This window comes from Rhipicephalus microplus, chromosome 8 (genome assembly GCF_043290135.1).
Source record: "Rhipicephalus microplus isolate Deutch F79 chromosome 8, USDA_Rmic, whole genome shotgun sequence".
NCBI lineage: Eukaryota > Metazoa > Arthropoda > Arachnida > Ixodida > Ixodidae > Rhipicephalus > Rhipicephalus microplus.
The window spans coordinates 121,584,998-121,601,027 of NC_134707.1; the positions used below are offsets into that span (position 1 = coordinate 121,584,998).

The 16,030-nt window shown below is 45.6% G+C and overlaps 1 protein-coding gene and 1 long non-coding RNA gene across 3 annotated transcripts; one reads left to right on the plus strand and one right to left on the minus strand.

The window, feature by feature from the left end:
* Positions 1–670: 670 nt before the first annotated feature.
* Positions 671–4,756, minus strand: LOC142769357 (uncharacterized). The gene is made up of 2 exons (XR_012885791.1): positions 4,010–4,756; positions 671–3,838 (listed from the first exon to the last, which is right to left on the minus strand). It is a non-coding gene; the product is annotated as an uncharacterized LOC142769357 (long non-coding RNA).
* Positions 4,757–5,029: 273 nt separating this feature from the next.
* LOC119164574 (TNF receptor-associated factor 3) lies at positions 5,030–11,837 on the plus strand. Of its 2 annotated transcripts, XM_075872527.1 has the most exons (3): positions 5,030–5,397; positions 5,482–5,593; positions 9,801–11,837. In XM_075872527.1, exons 2-3 carry the CDS (start codon positions 5,531–5,533, stop codon positions 11,052–11,054), a joined length of 1,317 nt encoding a protein of 438 aa, XP_075728642.1. In that variant the 5' UTR covers positions 5,030–5,397; positions 5,482–5,530; the 3' UTR covers positions 11,055–11,837. The 2 variants fall into 2 exon arrangements, with proteins under 2 accessions (XP_075728642.1, XP_037272693.2); XM_037416796.2 differs by lacking the exon at positions 5,482–5,593 and having other exon boundaries at positions 5,032–5,397.
* Positions 11,838–16,030: the final 4,193 nt, after the last annotated feature.

The window sequence follows — 16,030 nt, forward strand, 5'->3', positions numbered from 1 at the left end:
GAAAGATTGGAATACTTACGAAATTATTGCTGAATACTTACCGAATTTGCGAGCAGGAAATTGCAAAAGATCTACGATAATTCTCGGGGTAGTTCTCTGCTGTTCGACGGCGGAACGGGAGTATTGCGGACCAAGACGTACCGAGCCAAATACTTTGGCACAGACACGGTGTGTAGTGTGTGTGGAAAGGAGGAGGAAACGGCTGAACATTTGATAATGTTCTGTAAAGGGCTCCACCTTATAGTTCAAGATAATGGCGCGGAATTTTTCAAAGCATTGGGGTTTAGGATAGTGAAGGCAAAATAGACATTGAACGGGTAGAAATAACCAGGAGGAGGCTAACTTATTGGTGGCTACAATCAAGGTGGGAGTTAAATTTCATCTTTTATTACATAGTAACATTACTTAGCTTTATGGCTAGGTGGCGTGAGCCACCCCCCTATCTAAAGGTCACAGCCGGGTACATTCATCCACTCACCCACCATGGTCTTCGAGATGGCAAGCGCGCTCCCAATTTCGGAGGCCATGCACTCACTCTCCGCTATTCTGCTCGCACCAACGTTTATTGGCCTGGTGTGCGATGATGGTGGCTCGGCGAACCGCGCTTGTTTGATGTCAGTTCGAGGATTCGCGCGCTTTCGAGGTGCGGCGCCGTATAGAAACCACGGTCTTGTTAAAACTTCGCAAAGAAGCAGTTAAATTGGTTACATAGTCTGTTATGGCTACCGACGCTGTTCTAACTACCGTGGGTATCTGATTTTTGTGCTCAATTTAGGAGCACAGCCCTTTGTTTCTTAAAACTGCGGTCGCTTGTTTCTGCCGCGAGTGCTGCGCCATGGTGGAGTACTGCTCTGTGCTTCTATATGAGCAACCACCCATGAAAATAGCGTTAGCTTTTACAACTGTCCCAAGGACCCGAAGCTGAGGAAGAAGTGGATAGTCACTCACAGAGGGAAAGTGCCCCACGCCTTCTTCGATCGTGTGCAGCAAGCACTTCACTGACAGGGACTTTTGTTTTACCCGCCCTACACTCCTTTTTCGGTCAGCTTGCAACCGTGTTTCAGCGCCTCGCCAGCACCTCAGCCATTCATTGCACACAGGCTACAGGCGTGGGCGACTACACTAGGTGAGGTGCTGCCCGAAACCTATCGTGAAAGTCTAGACAGTGAGCGCGCCTCGGGTAAGCGCGCGTCGTTAGCGCAGCTGAGTGGCCCATGGCATCTAAGACTACAGCTTGTGAGAACCACGTGCACCAGCTATTAAGAGATAGCGCCACGTGTTGCGCAGTCGCGGTGCGCGTGACACACTTGCGCGCTTCAAAAGGACCAACTTGCGTGCTGCCCGGGAGAGAGACGCCTTGGCTGCCACGAAGGAAGGGGACGGTCACCCGGGCTGGCCGATTGCTGCTGCCCGGAACGATGGTCGCTGCGTTTCTGTCTTGCCCTGGGCCGACCCTGCCGTATACCTTGTTTAGTTGAATAAACGTTGTTCTTTGTTTTGACGTGCAAGCCTCCGTCGTCCTTGCTTTACTTACGGACAGGTCGCAGCAAGCCCGATGCCCTCAAGCTTCATTTGGTTGGTGTACGTACACATATACGTAGTTTACTGATAAAGACAAGGGCGTGACTCGCGCACTAGTTACCATTAATTCATAAGCGAAACATGCTGTCGCTGTTTAGTGCACATTTACTGAAGGTTGTCACATAATTTTGTGGCTCTGTGCCCGGTATATAAAATCGGTGATAGCTATTAGTTATATTATGGTACCCAAGAGACGGCCCTGCGTTGTATAAGTATGAACTAATTAATGATGCCGCTCTCATTGAACAAACATTACTGAAACAAACTGCAGTCATTTGCATAGGCCAGGCGGTGCATTAAGGCGGAACTTGCCCGCTCCCCTAGTACTATACCCCTCAAGACTTTCCTTACTACGAACAAACACTGGCTTGCGCCCTGCCGAAGCCCATAACTGCAATCCAAGCACGCCCAGCTCAAATTTAGTAATTTGATGCTGCTTTGAACTTCCAGTAGATGCCATGAGCAATAGATTGACTTCCGAAGCAGCAATTACAACAGGGGCTCTGGAGTAATAATTCCATGTGTTGCTTGCGAATGCCAGAGTGGCAGAAATCAGCCATTCTCACACATATCCTCAAGTTCACTACCACTATCATTGCACTCCAGAAAAAAAAAAGGGCAGATCCCACGTACTGTGGGAATCGATGATATAAGATGCACGAATGAGGAAGGTTGATAGGTAACCTTAAAATGAGCACAACGATACGAAGTCGACGTAAATGATGCCGTACATCACTTCCACGCTTTAATTGTCATGTTTAGATGTGCTCTTTACTTTCGTTGTCTGTTCACGTCACGTAATACAAAATTTCGTATATGTGGAGCTAGCGAAACGGCCGTGAGCACGCTATGAGCGTAGCATGTAGTCATGTTTGACATAACACGCATATCATAATTATAATGCTTGGACGTGCCATTTATCTTCGTCGTATATTCACGTCACCTGATACCAAATTTGGTATATGTGAAGCAAAAGAAAAGGCCGCTAGCTCGCTATGAGCGTAGCATGTAATCATGTTTCACAAGACACGCATATTATGATTATGAAGTTTGGACGTGTTATTTACCTTCGTCGTCTACACACAGCGCCTGATACCAAATTTGGTGCATGTGGAGCTAGTGAAATGGCGCGAGCACGCTAAGAGCGTAGCATGTAATCATGTTTCACATGACATGCATATCTTGATTATCATGTTTAGACGAGTTATTTACCTTCATCGTCTATTTACGTCACGGGATAGCAAATTTGGTACATGGAGCTGGTGAAACGGCTGTGAGCGTGCTATGAGCGTAGCAAGCAGTCATGTTGTACATGACACGTATGCCATTATTATCATGTTTGGACGTGTGATTTACCCTCGTCGTCCTTCGCGTCACGTAATACCAAATTGGGTATTTGTTTAGCTAGCGAAAGGGCCGCGAGCGCATCACGAACGTAGCATGTAGTCATGTTCTTAAATGACACGCATTTTATGATTATCATGTTTGCACCAGTCATCGACCTTTGTCATCCATTCACGTCCGGTAATACTAAGTTTGGTATATGTGAAGCTAGTGAAACGACCACGAGCGCACAATGAGCGTAGCGTGTTGTCATGACTAGTCCTGACAAGAAAATAATTACATGCACGTCGTGATTTTAAAGTTGTGGTTCGTCACTTATTTTTGCTGTGCAGTCATGTCATGCCATACCAGTTTTGCAAAATGTCATGTGAACGAAACCACCGCAAAAGCAGCAAAACCTTGAAATGTAAATCATGACATTCATGACATGCGTTCATGATTTTCATGTTTTTACTAGTCAATTATGCTAGTCATAGAGTCATGCTATGCCATACCAAGTTTGGTATCGATACCATTATCGGCACGACCAGTAGAGCTAAAAGTCGTAGATAGATAGATAGATAGATAGATAGATAGATAGATAGATAGATAGATAGATAGATAGATAGATAGATAGATAGATAGATAGATAGATAGATAGATAGATACGCTCAAAGTCGCCGAAATTCGCTAAGAAATGCTTCGCATTTAATATCCAAAGGAGAAAAGCAGGCGTGCCTTTCACTTTAGGATTGTTGTGGAAGGAAGCTGACGTCCGTTTCAAAAGCGGGCGAAGCCGTCCGAGGCACAGAGCAGTACTTTACCATTCCGCAGCACTCTATTGCCACGGGGACGTCGTGTGGCGGGTTCTTAAGTCCACGTGTTTTCAGGACCAGAGCCGCCACGGTGATGCGATCTCCATTGACGGCATCGGCTGCGCACATTCAACAACGTGGCCATGCGTCATACACCACCGCGGCGTTTCGCTTGCTGTATCTACATGCTTGTAGATGCTGTAGAAAGGCACGCTCATAGGAATTTTGAAATAACCGATCTAATTAGTATCGCACAGTGGAAACTGCAGATGACGAGCGAGAACACTCACACATAGCTTCACTTTCGGAGCAGCAATACGGTCGGCGGCATCGGCATGCTTATGGGCCATCTAGGAGGTTTCTTGACCCTGTCGATTGGGCTGCAACAAAAACAAATTCATAACTTCACTCGAAAACTTTCATTGTGGACGTTTGTTGACCCTCACGAAGCTGTTAGATAATGTTCCTGTCCACAGCAGACGATCCGCGCAAAGGAGCAGTGGCTGCTGCGGCGTGGCTGAGAGCGGAGTCCACGAACTGACGTCACACGCGCAGATACACACCTATACCTGCACACGCAGAAATGCCGATCTCCCAGCCTTACCCGTCACTGTGCAGCGCGATCAGGGCAGGCCAGCTCTTTTTCTAGTTTAGCTCAGTGACATTGCCCCGGCTCTGTTTCGTTCGCTTTGGAAATGAAACGCCATTTACAGTGACTTTTCAATTTCCTCATAACGGTCGCTCGCAAAACGAAATACGGTAGGCATGCTTTTTAGTGTCTGGCGGTACATTGATGGTTAAGACGCGAAGATTCCGTCAACAGTACAGACTGTGTTTAGAAGCAACTGTAAGAACGACTTCTAAAAATTTCCGCCGTACCGACTATAGGCATCGGTATATGACAAAGAAATTTGTAGGCTAACAAAGCCTGTTTAGATACGCAATATCCACATTGCGTGACCATATAGTGACGCCACGGGTTTCCATTTTCGTACGCGGGCTCAATCAACATCATGGTGCATTTCCTCAAAAAGTGTTCCCGATTACATCGTCGTCCCGGAGGTCAGGATGCTGCGGGTGCATGTTGTGCGGATGCGAAATAACTGATAGCGCGCCGTTGGTTCTTTTCTGTCGACAAAGACTACTCGCCATAGCTTAGACGGAACTTACAGCGCATGCTGCGTATTAAGACAAGCAGAAGAAAAAAAAAACATTCGAAAGCACAAACCAACAACGAAACTTCCCACAGGAAGTGGAGAGCGGGCGGAGTTGGCTGTGCTATCGAAAGGGTCGCAGAAGTGATAGTAACCATGGCAATAATAGCGTTGATAACGTTCCCAGTTGAAGCGCAGTCGCCGGTGTGTTTGCGAGCGGTCTTTACGCATCGTGCCCCATGGCAGTGCAGGAGCAGCGGTATACGCTGTTTGGGTTTTCGAAGGAGCTGGACTGGAGGCCCCTGCACTTCGTCGATTCCATACCGGCGCACAGAATTTGCAACGCCTGTGGCTTGGTGCACAGAGTGACTGTGTTTCTGCCCTGTCGACACGTGTTGTGCAACTCCTGCTACGCGCAGTGTCTCTCGGACAAGGTACACGGCTGCCCAATCGATGGGGACCCATTTCTTGAAGAAGATGCCCAACGGGGAGAATTTCCTTTAGATAGCCTGCTCAAACGCAAGGTAAGAAGCGAGACGTTGCGAAGGAAAGTAAACAATCTCATTAATTGCCCAAGAAACTTGCCTGTTATTTGGTTCAATTTACAGATGTGGGAATGAATTTACGTGCACATCGACATGTCGGTGGACAGCGAGCATGGCGAAGCAAGCGTTGCATCCAGCGTGCATGATGCAGCCCTTATGGGGTCGGCATAGCAAGGTTCCCGGACTTTACCCAATTCTTTTGGTCTAAAAAGGAGGCTCCTAGAGAACCACAAGATCTTTTAAAACAAGCTGTCACCAGGAATTCCGATTTTTTTGATGTCGACACCTCACTAGCTGTGTGCATAGATCGGGAAACTCTCTCGTGAGTCTACTCACTCGTTCTCACTCCGATGGAATCATGAGTATGTGCGTGAGTGAGTCCGGGGAAGCGAAATTGTGGCGAGTCTGAATCCGAATGAGTCCAGTGTAAGACATTTTTCGGTAGTGGGAGGAAGTGAGCCCGGCCCAGGAAAACTTAGGTGACTCTGACCGAAAGAAATTGAGTTAGTCCCACTTTTTCTGCAAGCCTATGGTCCGAGCTTCTTGTCTTTAGCATCACTCGCATCACGCGCAGCTCGTTTCATTACGTCACAATATTCAAGGCATATCAGCGTAACTACACTTAAACAAACGTTGTCACTCGCATCGCTCGCTTCACGTCGCATAACCTCTGGTATCTGCCTCCTTCACACATTCTTTTACTTTAGCAGGTCGGGACACCCTCTCCTAAAACGCCCATTAAGAACGTCCTCTCGCCTGTCCTATACGCACCCTCTGATGACCATAAAATGCCGGACGACGGCGACGAGTAGCTCATTTTTCCCCCCATGTCATAACACTCTGGAATGCACTGCCAGATAACATTGTTTCTTGCAGGGACCGGTCAACATTTCGCGAAAAACTAACTCTTTTCCGAAATTCAAATACGATGTCCTAACAGCACATTAACTCTTGTGTTTATAGTTGTTTTACTGTACTCCCGGAGTTTGTTTATCGCCTATTATATTTTTTGTTTTGTGATGCGTGTTATTTCCGCTTGTGTTCTTTATTTGCTAATACATTGTGATCAGTGTGTACCCTCATATTGTTACATTGCTTTAGGAACTTACAACCTGGATGTACGACCCCCCCCCCCCCCTCCCATTACGTAATGCCTTCGGGCCCTTTTGAATAAATGAAATAAATTAAATGAAATCAGCCTTACCTGGATTCTCATTCACATTCACGTCTACTCGACACGTATTCCAAAGCAGTATCGTTCGTACATTTCAATTTTAACCATCAGATGTGGGAATTACGTAGGGGGGGGGGTTCCTTGTCTGCCCCCCCCCCCAGCTCTTCCAGAAAAGTTTTGGACAAATATATCTTACGCTGTCATCTCTTTCCAAAAAGATATCGTTACTCGTTCGCAACCACTCATAACTGTTATTGCAAGGTACTATATTGAAAAGAACCAACAATTAGCACTGATTACATAAGATATTGATTTTAAAAACCATTGACACCATGGTCAAGCAAGCTAATTCTGGACTAATGGACCTTCCATTGCTGTGGAGCAGTGGTGCTCGGCTGTGGACCCACAGGCCGCTCGTTCAGCCGCGGCGGTAACATTTCGATGGAGGCGAAATGCCGAAAGCCTGTGCGCTGTGCGATGTCAGCGCACGTTTACGAACACGAAATTTCCCAAGCCCTCCACTGCGGCGTCTCCCATAATCATATCGTGGTTTTGGGACGTAAATCACCCAAATATTCTTAATTTTTGTGTGACGGACTCGTGAGCCGACTCACTCAGACTTAGATCGAGCTGTGAGTCTGAGTGATACCGGGTGTGTAATAATTTGGTGAGCTTGAATCATTTCGACGTAAGATTGCAAGGCTGTGCTTGTTTCATAGGCTCTATTAAAAATTACCTCAACTTCGTGGTAAACTCCTAAACCCTCCACACCGTACATCTCGTCGCCTTTTTAACTCTTGCAGCATCCAGCGGTTACATGGTTCAACGTCTTGTTTCAATCTTTTTTGCCGATTGCCATTGCAGAGTGTAATATATTGCCTGATAGTGTTGTCAGCGAGCGTAACCCCATTGTGTTCAAGCTGTTGCTTACTGATCACCTCACGCTGAAATATTTATTACGAGCTTACACTGTTCTCTAAGTCTCGTTAAATTGTAATGTTTTTATTTTGCACCTAAACAGGTAATCCACTTAACTGAGATGTGTGTTTCCAATTTGTAACCTGAAAAGTCTCATGTATAACTTCCTGTGTTACCCCCACCCCCCTTATGTAATATTCCAGCAGGGGCCTTTAAGAGAAAAATAAATGATGAAATGATGATGAGTCAGTCCGCCTGAAGAAAATTTTCTTGAGTGTGAGTCTGAGTGAGTGCAGCTCAGAAAAAAAATGATGAGCGCGAGACACATTTTATGAGTTAGCCTGAGTGAGCTTCACAAGTTTTGCCGGCATATTGTCCTATGGTACAAAAAGACTAACCGATAAGATAAGGCTTGTGCGTTACTATTGTATCCAACTCGTGAGAAATATGGATATATAAATATTTTTAGATGAATTACAGTGAACTTGATAAAACACAGGAGTGCTTGTTTAAAGCACTCGAATGTTTTGTATAGCCGCATGCAAGGCAGATAGATTGATACGGCGTTTTCATTGGATGATGACAATTAAGTAAACATGTGCCGTAACTTTTCTTCAAAATTTTAATCGTTACAAAGAACTGGTGATGAATGTATTTCAAAGTTTATAACCTCAGATGTATGTACAGCTGGGGATGAGTGACGCTCTTAATTCAAGCGGGCTGTGGGGATATTGGAGCCCGCAGGCACAGTGCACCGTGCGTGGCATAACTGACAAGTTCCCGGCATGCACATCGTTACGTGACATGGCGCACCCCTTTTTTGTGGTCTGCTCGCACTTTCTAAAAAAAAAAGCATGTTTTGAACATAGGCATAAAAAGAGTGAACTGGGCGGGTGTTAGTTAACACAGCAACTATTTTTACGCGCGCTTTCTTGGTCACTTTGGAGGCCGTAGCGTTGCAAGGCTCTTAAAAGAAGACACTGTGAAGTCTGAATGCGTCATGCAATCATTCGATGGTGCCAAGAACAAAAGATCAACACAGTAAAGGTAATTGTACCCACCATAGCGGTGGGTACACGGCTAGAGCATCCGCTTCCAATGTTGGAGGTATCGGGTTCGATTCCCAGTGCCCACCGGCAACCCACAGGTTTTTCGCAATGGGTAGAGAAGTACACCTACGTGGCACTCGGTTGTTTCTGGGTACTCATCTCGAAAGCGTAGCCCCATAAGGTTCCGGGAAAAACCCTGGGTGCACGTTAGTGTTTTTTTTTCTAAATACACTAGAGGGAACTCTGTCACTAGTGGCGCTATTGAAGCTGCAACGCATGACGCTTCAGTGAGAATGATGGGCAGTATACGTGAATTTGTCTTCGTACTTTCGGCCTCGCTTGGCTTGGAGCTGCTTTGTCACGAAGTGACAAATCAACAAATGAGCAGCAGTTGCATTTCACCACCCTAACTTTTTAGTCCCACCAGTTTAAATCAGGTCTGAAAGTTTCAAACTGTCCGTTTTTTTTTTCATTTGAAACAAAACCACAACACAACAATAGACAAAGTTGTAAGTGCGTTTGACGCCCTAAAGCAGGAGGAATGTATAGACAAATGCACGTAAGCCCACTTCCTATGCATGGTCGCTGAACGACCGCAGTGCCAGAGTCCCCTGTAGTTAATTAAAAAAAAAGAACTCTCTGCCTCAACGCAACATAGCCTTGGTGAAATAGCGGAGCGTCCGTCGCTGCTGTGAGAGGCAGAGAATTGCAGCCGCCAGGCACCTACTGGTAAAATAAGTACAAGCGTCATTTTACCTTGGTGCTTGGCAGATCGAAGTTCATATAGTCGCTTGGGAGAACACCCACGCGATGGGAAATCGGCAGCATAAGAATGCGCGCGAGACTATTATTGAGGCCATTACCGTCATATCATTATAATGGTCACTGTAGTGGAGGTCACCGGATCATTTCGACCGCATGGAATAAGGTCGCAAAAACTGCAAAGAACTGGCATTTCTCTTCCACCTTAACGCAACCGCTGTGGCCGGGTTTAATCTGTATTCAAATAAAATAAACTAAACAAAGGAGAATCAGTTATAAATGAAAGTGTATTAAGTGAATAAAATGGGATGAAGTTTGAAATCAGATGCTAAAGTGGAATCCAAGTAATCGGTTAATTAGTTTTTTTAAATTTTGGCCCTATTGGTTGCGCGTATAGACTACTTAAGAATGCGAAGTAAATTAGCAATTGCTATCATTATTGAGTGTTTTCTACAGAATATTCATGCCCTGTGCTGCAGGTGAAGTGCTGGAATGAAGACAAGGGCTGCGAGATGATCATGGCTGCTTCGGAGCTACACCAGCACTTCCACGAAGATTGCGGCCATCACTCTACGCGGTGTCCGAAATGCTCGGCGTGCATTCTTATCAGCAATGTGCGTGCTCACCGAAGCAGCGACTGTAGCGCTGACGCACAGCTGGACACGGCCGGGACATTAAAACCGGATAACGACTCGTCTCAAGAAGCCGTGTTGGCCTCCTTGGAGGCCATATTGGAAAAACGCGTCGCAGAAGTGAGATCCGGGCTCGATCAACTTGCGCGCGAGATCATCCAGTGTGACAAGTTTACGGAGCTTACGCACACCGTCAATGACTTAAGAGAGGTGGTCATAAAATCATCAGAAGAGCAAATCTGCGCTGCAAACGAAGCTGGCATCGATGTCGCTAGAGAAGTTAAAGAAGACCTCGCGTGGCAAGGGGATCGGCTCAATGAAATTTCACTGCGCGTAACGACTTTAAGCGAGAAGGTGGAAGAAGTTCTTCGTGAAGCAACGAAGAAACCACTTGAGCAATCGCAAAAGAAGAAAGATGAATTGTGTTACGATGGGACAGCAGATGGGAGCTCACCGAAGAAAGTTTCCGAAACAGTGAGCGTATTCGAAGGCACTATGGGGAAAGCTTCAGAGCATGCTAGGGAGACCATTTCCCAAATGCCTTCTTCAAACACTGACTCTTCTTCGGTTTCAAAGACCACGGAGGTACCAACCGGCGTTAACCCAGCCATTTTGACAAGAGATTACCTTCCCTGGTTCAGCACGCTAAATGTTAAGCACTACGAGTTTCACGTCAAGGGAATAAAATTACTGAAAGAAAGGGCGATGTCAAACGGCTATGCCGGCAGTTACAGAGGCACAACATACCTGGGTGGATACTGTATCTCTCTCGGAGTGTACCTGAAGAAGAGTGGTAGTTCAATGTCAGTGCACGCCCTGGTACGCCTGAACAAGGGAGTGATTGACAGTTTCCTCCAATGGCCATTCAGCCATAGGATTAAGCTCACCTTCATAGACTCGTCAAAAAGTACGCACCACACATTTTGTGTTGCCACAATTGGGAATCTTTACGACAAACGGTTCGATCGACCGACAAACACAGCAAATGATGGGGTGTGTTCTGCGGCAGGATGCCGTATTGAGGGACTCGAACAGCAAGGCTACCTTCGTAGTGACGAGTTCTGCGTCAAGTGTGAACTTTTAGTTTCTAATGCTAACTGAAGTCTGCGATGGCAGCATTCGGAACTTAGTGGGAGTCGCTCGTAGGGCTGTTAAAACTCACCGAGAAAATCAGTAGATCAATCTGAATCGCAACAAATATTTTCACAAGTGCGGCCAATGTCAAGTTGATTTTCGCAATTCCCATGCAGACTATTTCATTGCTTCTTTACTTCTAATCGCATATGATTCAGTACATATTCATAAAAGTTATTTATATTAGTTTAGGTAGATTATTTAGTAGGATTTTCACACAGTGCCTCAGCAAATGCTTTGGAATTGTCCCCCATTCACCAGTAAACTGTCCTTCCTGTGATGGCCGACACTCAGTCATTATGAATTTCGGAAGCAGCCATTACAGAGATAATTCTAGTGGGCATCTGTCGCTTGCGCGCATATTCTGCGCAGTGCACAAGAAAATGAGCTTTGTCCGGAAGCTGAAGCCAGAAAATCCACGAAGACGTGCCAACAGCTATAAACACCCTCGTAGGTATATCCCCTATTTACCATACCTTATTGAGTCGAGTGGGAGCATGCACAGGAAAGCTTGGCCGTGTCGTTTTGTATGAAGTTTTGTAAGGATTCACCAGGCACCATGCTTAAAGCTCTCGCTACCTAAACAGTTTAGCTTACCTACGCCTGCGCTGCTTGCAACGCCAGCGCCGTGAAAGCCGGTGGTCTCTGTCGCGCAAGCGGGCTTTGTTCGTGTCTGTGTGTGTGTGCTAATGATAACATATGTAGAAACAGAAAAAAAATAATTTCCGAATAAAATTTTTCACTTGATAATCAGTGTTGTGTCCTGTCATTTGTGTGCCTCATTATGTTTTCTCGTTCTTTTCGCACTGTAATATAACGAACTAAACTAAAGCGAGCTAAGGAGAAAATAACCTAAGTTTACTAGGAATAATACAGAAAGATAAAAAATGTAGGTGAACAAAATCGAACTGAGTAATAGCAGCGCTATGTTTCAGCTATACGACGACCGCTGCCCAGCACCGCAAGTCTAATTCAGGGGAACTTGATCCGGCCTTACAACTAAAAAAAAAAAAAAACAGGCTGGCCAGAAGTTTCTTCATTGAAAATTTTATTTACAAACCCGGAATTACTAAGCTGCCTTTTCTCGCTACTCGCATCAACGCCAATCGATCACAAATCCGAGCACAAGACAGTTAGGCAGCCATTCAGTCACCTCAACGTACATCAGTATTTATTATTCCCTCATTCTCTTTCATTATGAAAAAAGTTACCAGGAGAAGTGGTTAATGCTGACACAATACAACCGTTCGCCCATCTCGTCAGTAATCTACCTCTTTATTTTTAAAATGCTGCTATATCTTATTTATGCTTCTCATTGGTGCTGCGAATTCTTGTATTTTTTGTATTGCTATATATCAATTACATTCCTCACTCATGTTGCAAATTTTCGTAACCTTTGTACCTTTATTGATATTTTTTTAATTCTTACTGACAGTTTTGTACCCACTATTGCTTGGGCCCGGATAGGGCCTGCAGTACTTTTAAATAATAGAAATAATAACTTCAAGGTCCAAGTCCATGTTTCCAAGCCAACCTTTCCTTCAATTTGTTTTTACCAAAGATGAAAACTGAACATAACCATTTACCCGTCTTCGTCGCCATAATCCAGGCTACATCTTTTAGGACTGCCTTGTGTAACATTGTATAATGATGTATTAACCGCTCTTTCCTATAAAGCCCCTCAGCAATGACAAAATGACAGTGATGACAGTGACTATATATATATAAATATATATATATATATATATATATATATATATATATATATATATATATATATATACATACATACATACATACATACATACATACATACATACATACATACAGAGTGTTTCGCGAAATTTGTCCGGTATTCAAAAATCACCAGAAGGCGCTATTTGGTCGTTGTCTTCAAAGTTAATAAAGTTGAATGCATAACTTCGGACAGTAATTAGGAAAGTTAAGTTATTGTCTTTTTAATTAGCGGAGTTGGGCAGTAAAGTCAAATAGAAGCATTGAAGTCCTTCATGTGGAGTCCTTCTTTTCGGGAAAGGGGCCGGTAGTAATAACTGCGAAATAATGAAATTCTCCCAAACTCTGTGGTGAAACTGACACCGAAACGTGTAAGAACGCGACTACCATATTTGTTCGAGACGTCCGAAATAAGGAAGCGTTGTTATATGGTCCATCAACCGACTTCGTAGTGTAGGTGTGTGTGCTGCGCTTGCAATTACAGCGGTCATGACGCACATACGTTACCTAAAGGGGAAGAACTGCAGCCCTGTCACCACTGTTTTGAACAGTGGTGTAATTGTAGTTGTCTGCTTGTTGTTCATCGGTCATTTAATTTCAGTTTTGCTGCAGAGCTTAGGAGAATTTCATTAATTTGAAATTATTGCTAGGGGCCACTTTTACATAATATGAATGTGGCCACTTTTACAAAATGTGAAATCAGAAATCAGTTTTTCACACGAATGACTTAGATTCTACCTTTTGACTTGGCGGCCTAGCTCCGCTAATTGAAAAGGCAATTTACCTTTTGATTACTTCTCTAAGTGATGAATTCAACCCTTCTAATATGCCCACCGCTTCAGAAAAAAAAGGCAACTGTGAAAACGGTGGGCAAATAGCACCTTTGACTGAGGTTTAAACACAGAGAGAGATCTTCACGCGGAGGCGCAGCGTGGACGGGACGAACCACCGTGATTCAGCCAGTGTCGGCCACCAGAAGCATTGACGGCCTCTCCACACGCTTCGCAGTCATGGGCGAGTGTCGGGAACAATAAGGACACTGTAGCTCGGTGGTTGCGGTCGGTCTTTCCCACTGTGTCTCCTCTTCTGAAAACTTGCCAACAATGTCTTTGGCGGGCGTACCCGACTGTTTCCAGATCGCCGCAGGTCCGGTTGACGTCTGTTCCGCCGTAGTTTTACAAACAGGGAAAAGTACTGCGCATTCGCAACCACTAAATGTCGCAATGGGTTGAGTTTGCCGCGCTCTTCGTAAAGGGTCGAGCTGCGGCAGTGGGAACTCCCACCCATTACTCATGAAGTGGCGACTAGCACCTGTGCTGACGATAGATGCATCCCATGCACTTGCGGTAGCTATGGTGTGTTCCCCGAGATGCTCGTAGTGGTGCACCACAATGCGCTGCAAACATTGGAGCTGTCGCACTCAGAATTAACCTACCTGCCAGGGGACGGAGGCTCCATCATGAAGCCCTCAATGACAATTACCTCAGCAGTCCCAGGCAAAGAGTTTCTCAAAATTAACTAGAGAGCACTCTGGCGCTGCGATCGTTCAGCGAACATGGGAATGATGGGTAGTACACACATTTGCTTAGTCTTCGTACTTGCGGCTTCGTTTATTGCTGTGTTTCAGTTTTGTTTTGAAAGAAAAAGCAAACCCTTTTCAACTTAGTGACTTGATTCGAAATGGTGAGCCAAAAAGAATATGGTTGTGAAGCGCAAACGGTGAACATTTGCTAATTTACGTTTTCATGAAAAAACAGCCTCAAACCACAAGGACACACATGGAGCCGGAAGCAGGCCAGAAGTACGAAAATTAGATAAATCTGTGTACTACCCATCATTCCCATGCTCGCTGAAGTGCCGTGTGTTGCAGCTCCCATAGACACTAGCGCCACAGTTCCCTCTAGTGTATATTGAGAGACTCTATGGTCCCAGGCACGTCGGCATCATCCATGGAGGTAGCACTTAGAACGCTTTGCGCGTAACAAACGTCCACGTGCTCGCCTTCCAATGAGTGTCGTGGCGGCCAGCCATATGGGCCTGCCTGGTCAAGGCCCGTCTTTTCGGGATCTCCGGATACGCCTGGATCGTGTAGTGATGGGGCACCCATGGTATTCGAGGCATCCGTGGAGACATATGGGTGCGCTGTTAAGGCGTTCAGTACGACGGGTGCCCTGTCTAAGCGATGACAAGAATGGGGAAGCTTCCCCGGTAGATGCGGCTGGGAAACACTGTCGCCCATTGGCAGGGATGTTTTGGCGTTGGTTGCTGAGGCAAAGTTTAAGCATAACTTGGGCATTGGGTTTGTACTAGGTCCGGCTGCGCAGCTATCATAAAGAGTGTGCCACTCTCGCCGCCATGGCTACTCGTGGTGTTGACTGACACTCCCACGTTTTAATTCACACATATACCAAATAAAGTGGCTGGGGGCGATAGCCGCCGTAGTAGCTCAGTGGTAGAGCATCGAACGCTTTATTCGAAGGTCGTAGGTTTAGTTCCTGCCACGGCAAGTTATCTTTTCACCCACTTTTCTATTTCCCATTTATATTACCATTTGGTCTGATAGCTTCTCTTATACTTTCTTTGGCTATATTGTCTTGCCAAACCGCACCTTTCGCACGCGGTTAGTGTCTTCACTGTGTTGCGAATGTTGCCCGTGTGGTTTGCACGTTTCAGTGTGTTGAAAGTGTTGCAAGTGCAACATCGCCATGCCATCGGCCCTATAATCACCTCACGATTCGGGCAGTGGTTCATCGAGCAGCAAAAGCGGTGTCGTCGTGTGGTACGCTTGAATTCGACCTCATCGCCACCATACTCAAGCGTCGAAGATGGGCCGAACCCAAATGCGAACGATCTCACCTTGTGAAGGACGTCGCAGACGGCCTTCCGCAATAATAAGTATCTTGATTTTAAGCATGCCAGGTTGACAAGCGAGCTTGGTATATGGCGGCTTGTCGACGCGGCATTCGCGAGCAAGTGCTACTTGCGCAAATAAATCGGTGACACGTGTAGATTTTTGTTTGCTATCATGAGTGCATCAATGCCTTTCGGAGCTGAGCATAATAAATAGGTAATTATAACAATTATGCGCGTCAAGACCATTGTTTTTCTATCGGTCGTTGCGTGCAGCATATTAGCCGAATGGAACAGTATGTCAGTGCGTCTCTAGGGTTATTACGATATACATTTTGGCCAAACCTTTGCTTGAATTG

Bases quoted from the DNA above. Each gene is read 5' to 3' on its own strand.
- LOC119164574 (XM_037416796.2), top strand. From the start codon at position 5,113: ATGGCAGTGCAGGAGCAGCGGTATACGCTGTTTGGGTTTTCGAAGGAG. The intron at 5,398-9,800 runs GTAAGAAGCGAG...CCTGTGCTGCAG, and splicing joins ATAGCCTGCTCAAACGCAAG to GTGAAGTGCTGGAATGAAGA.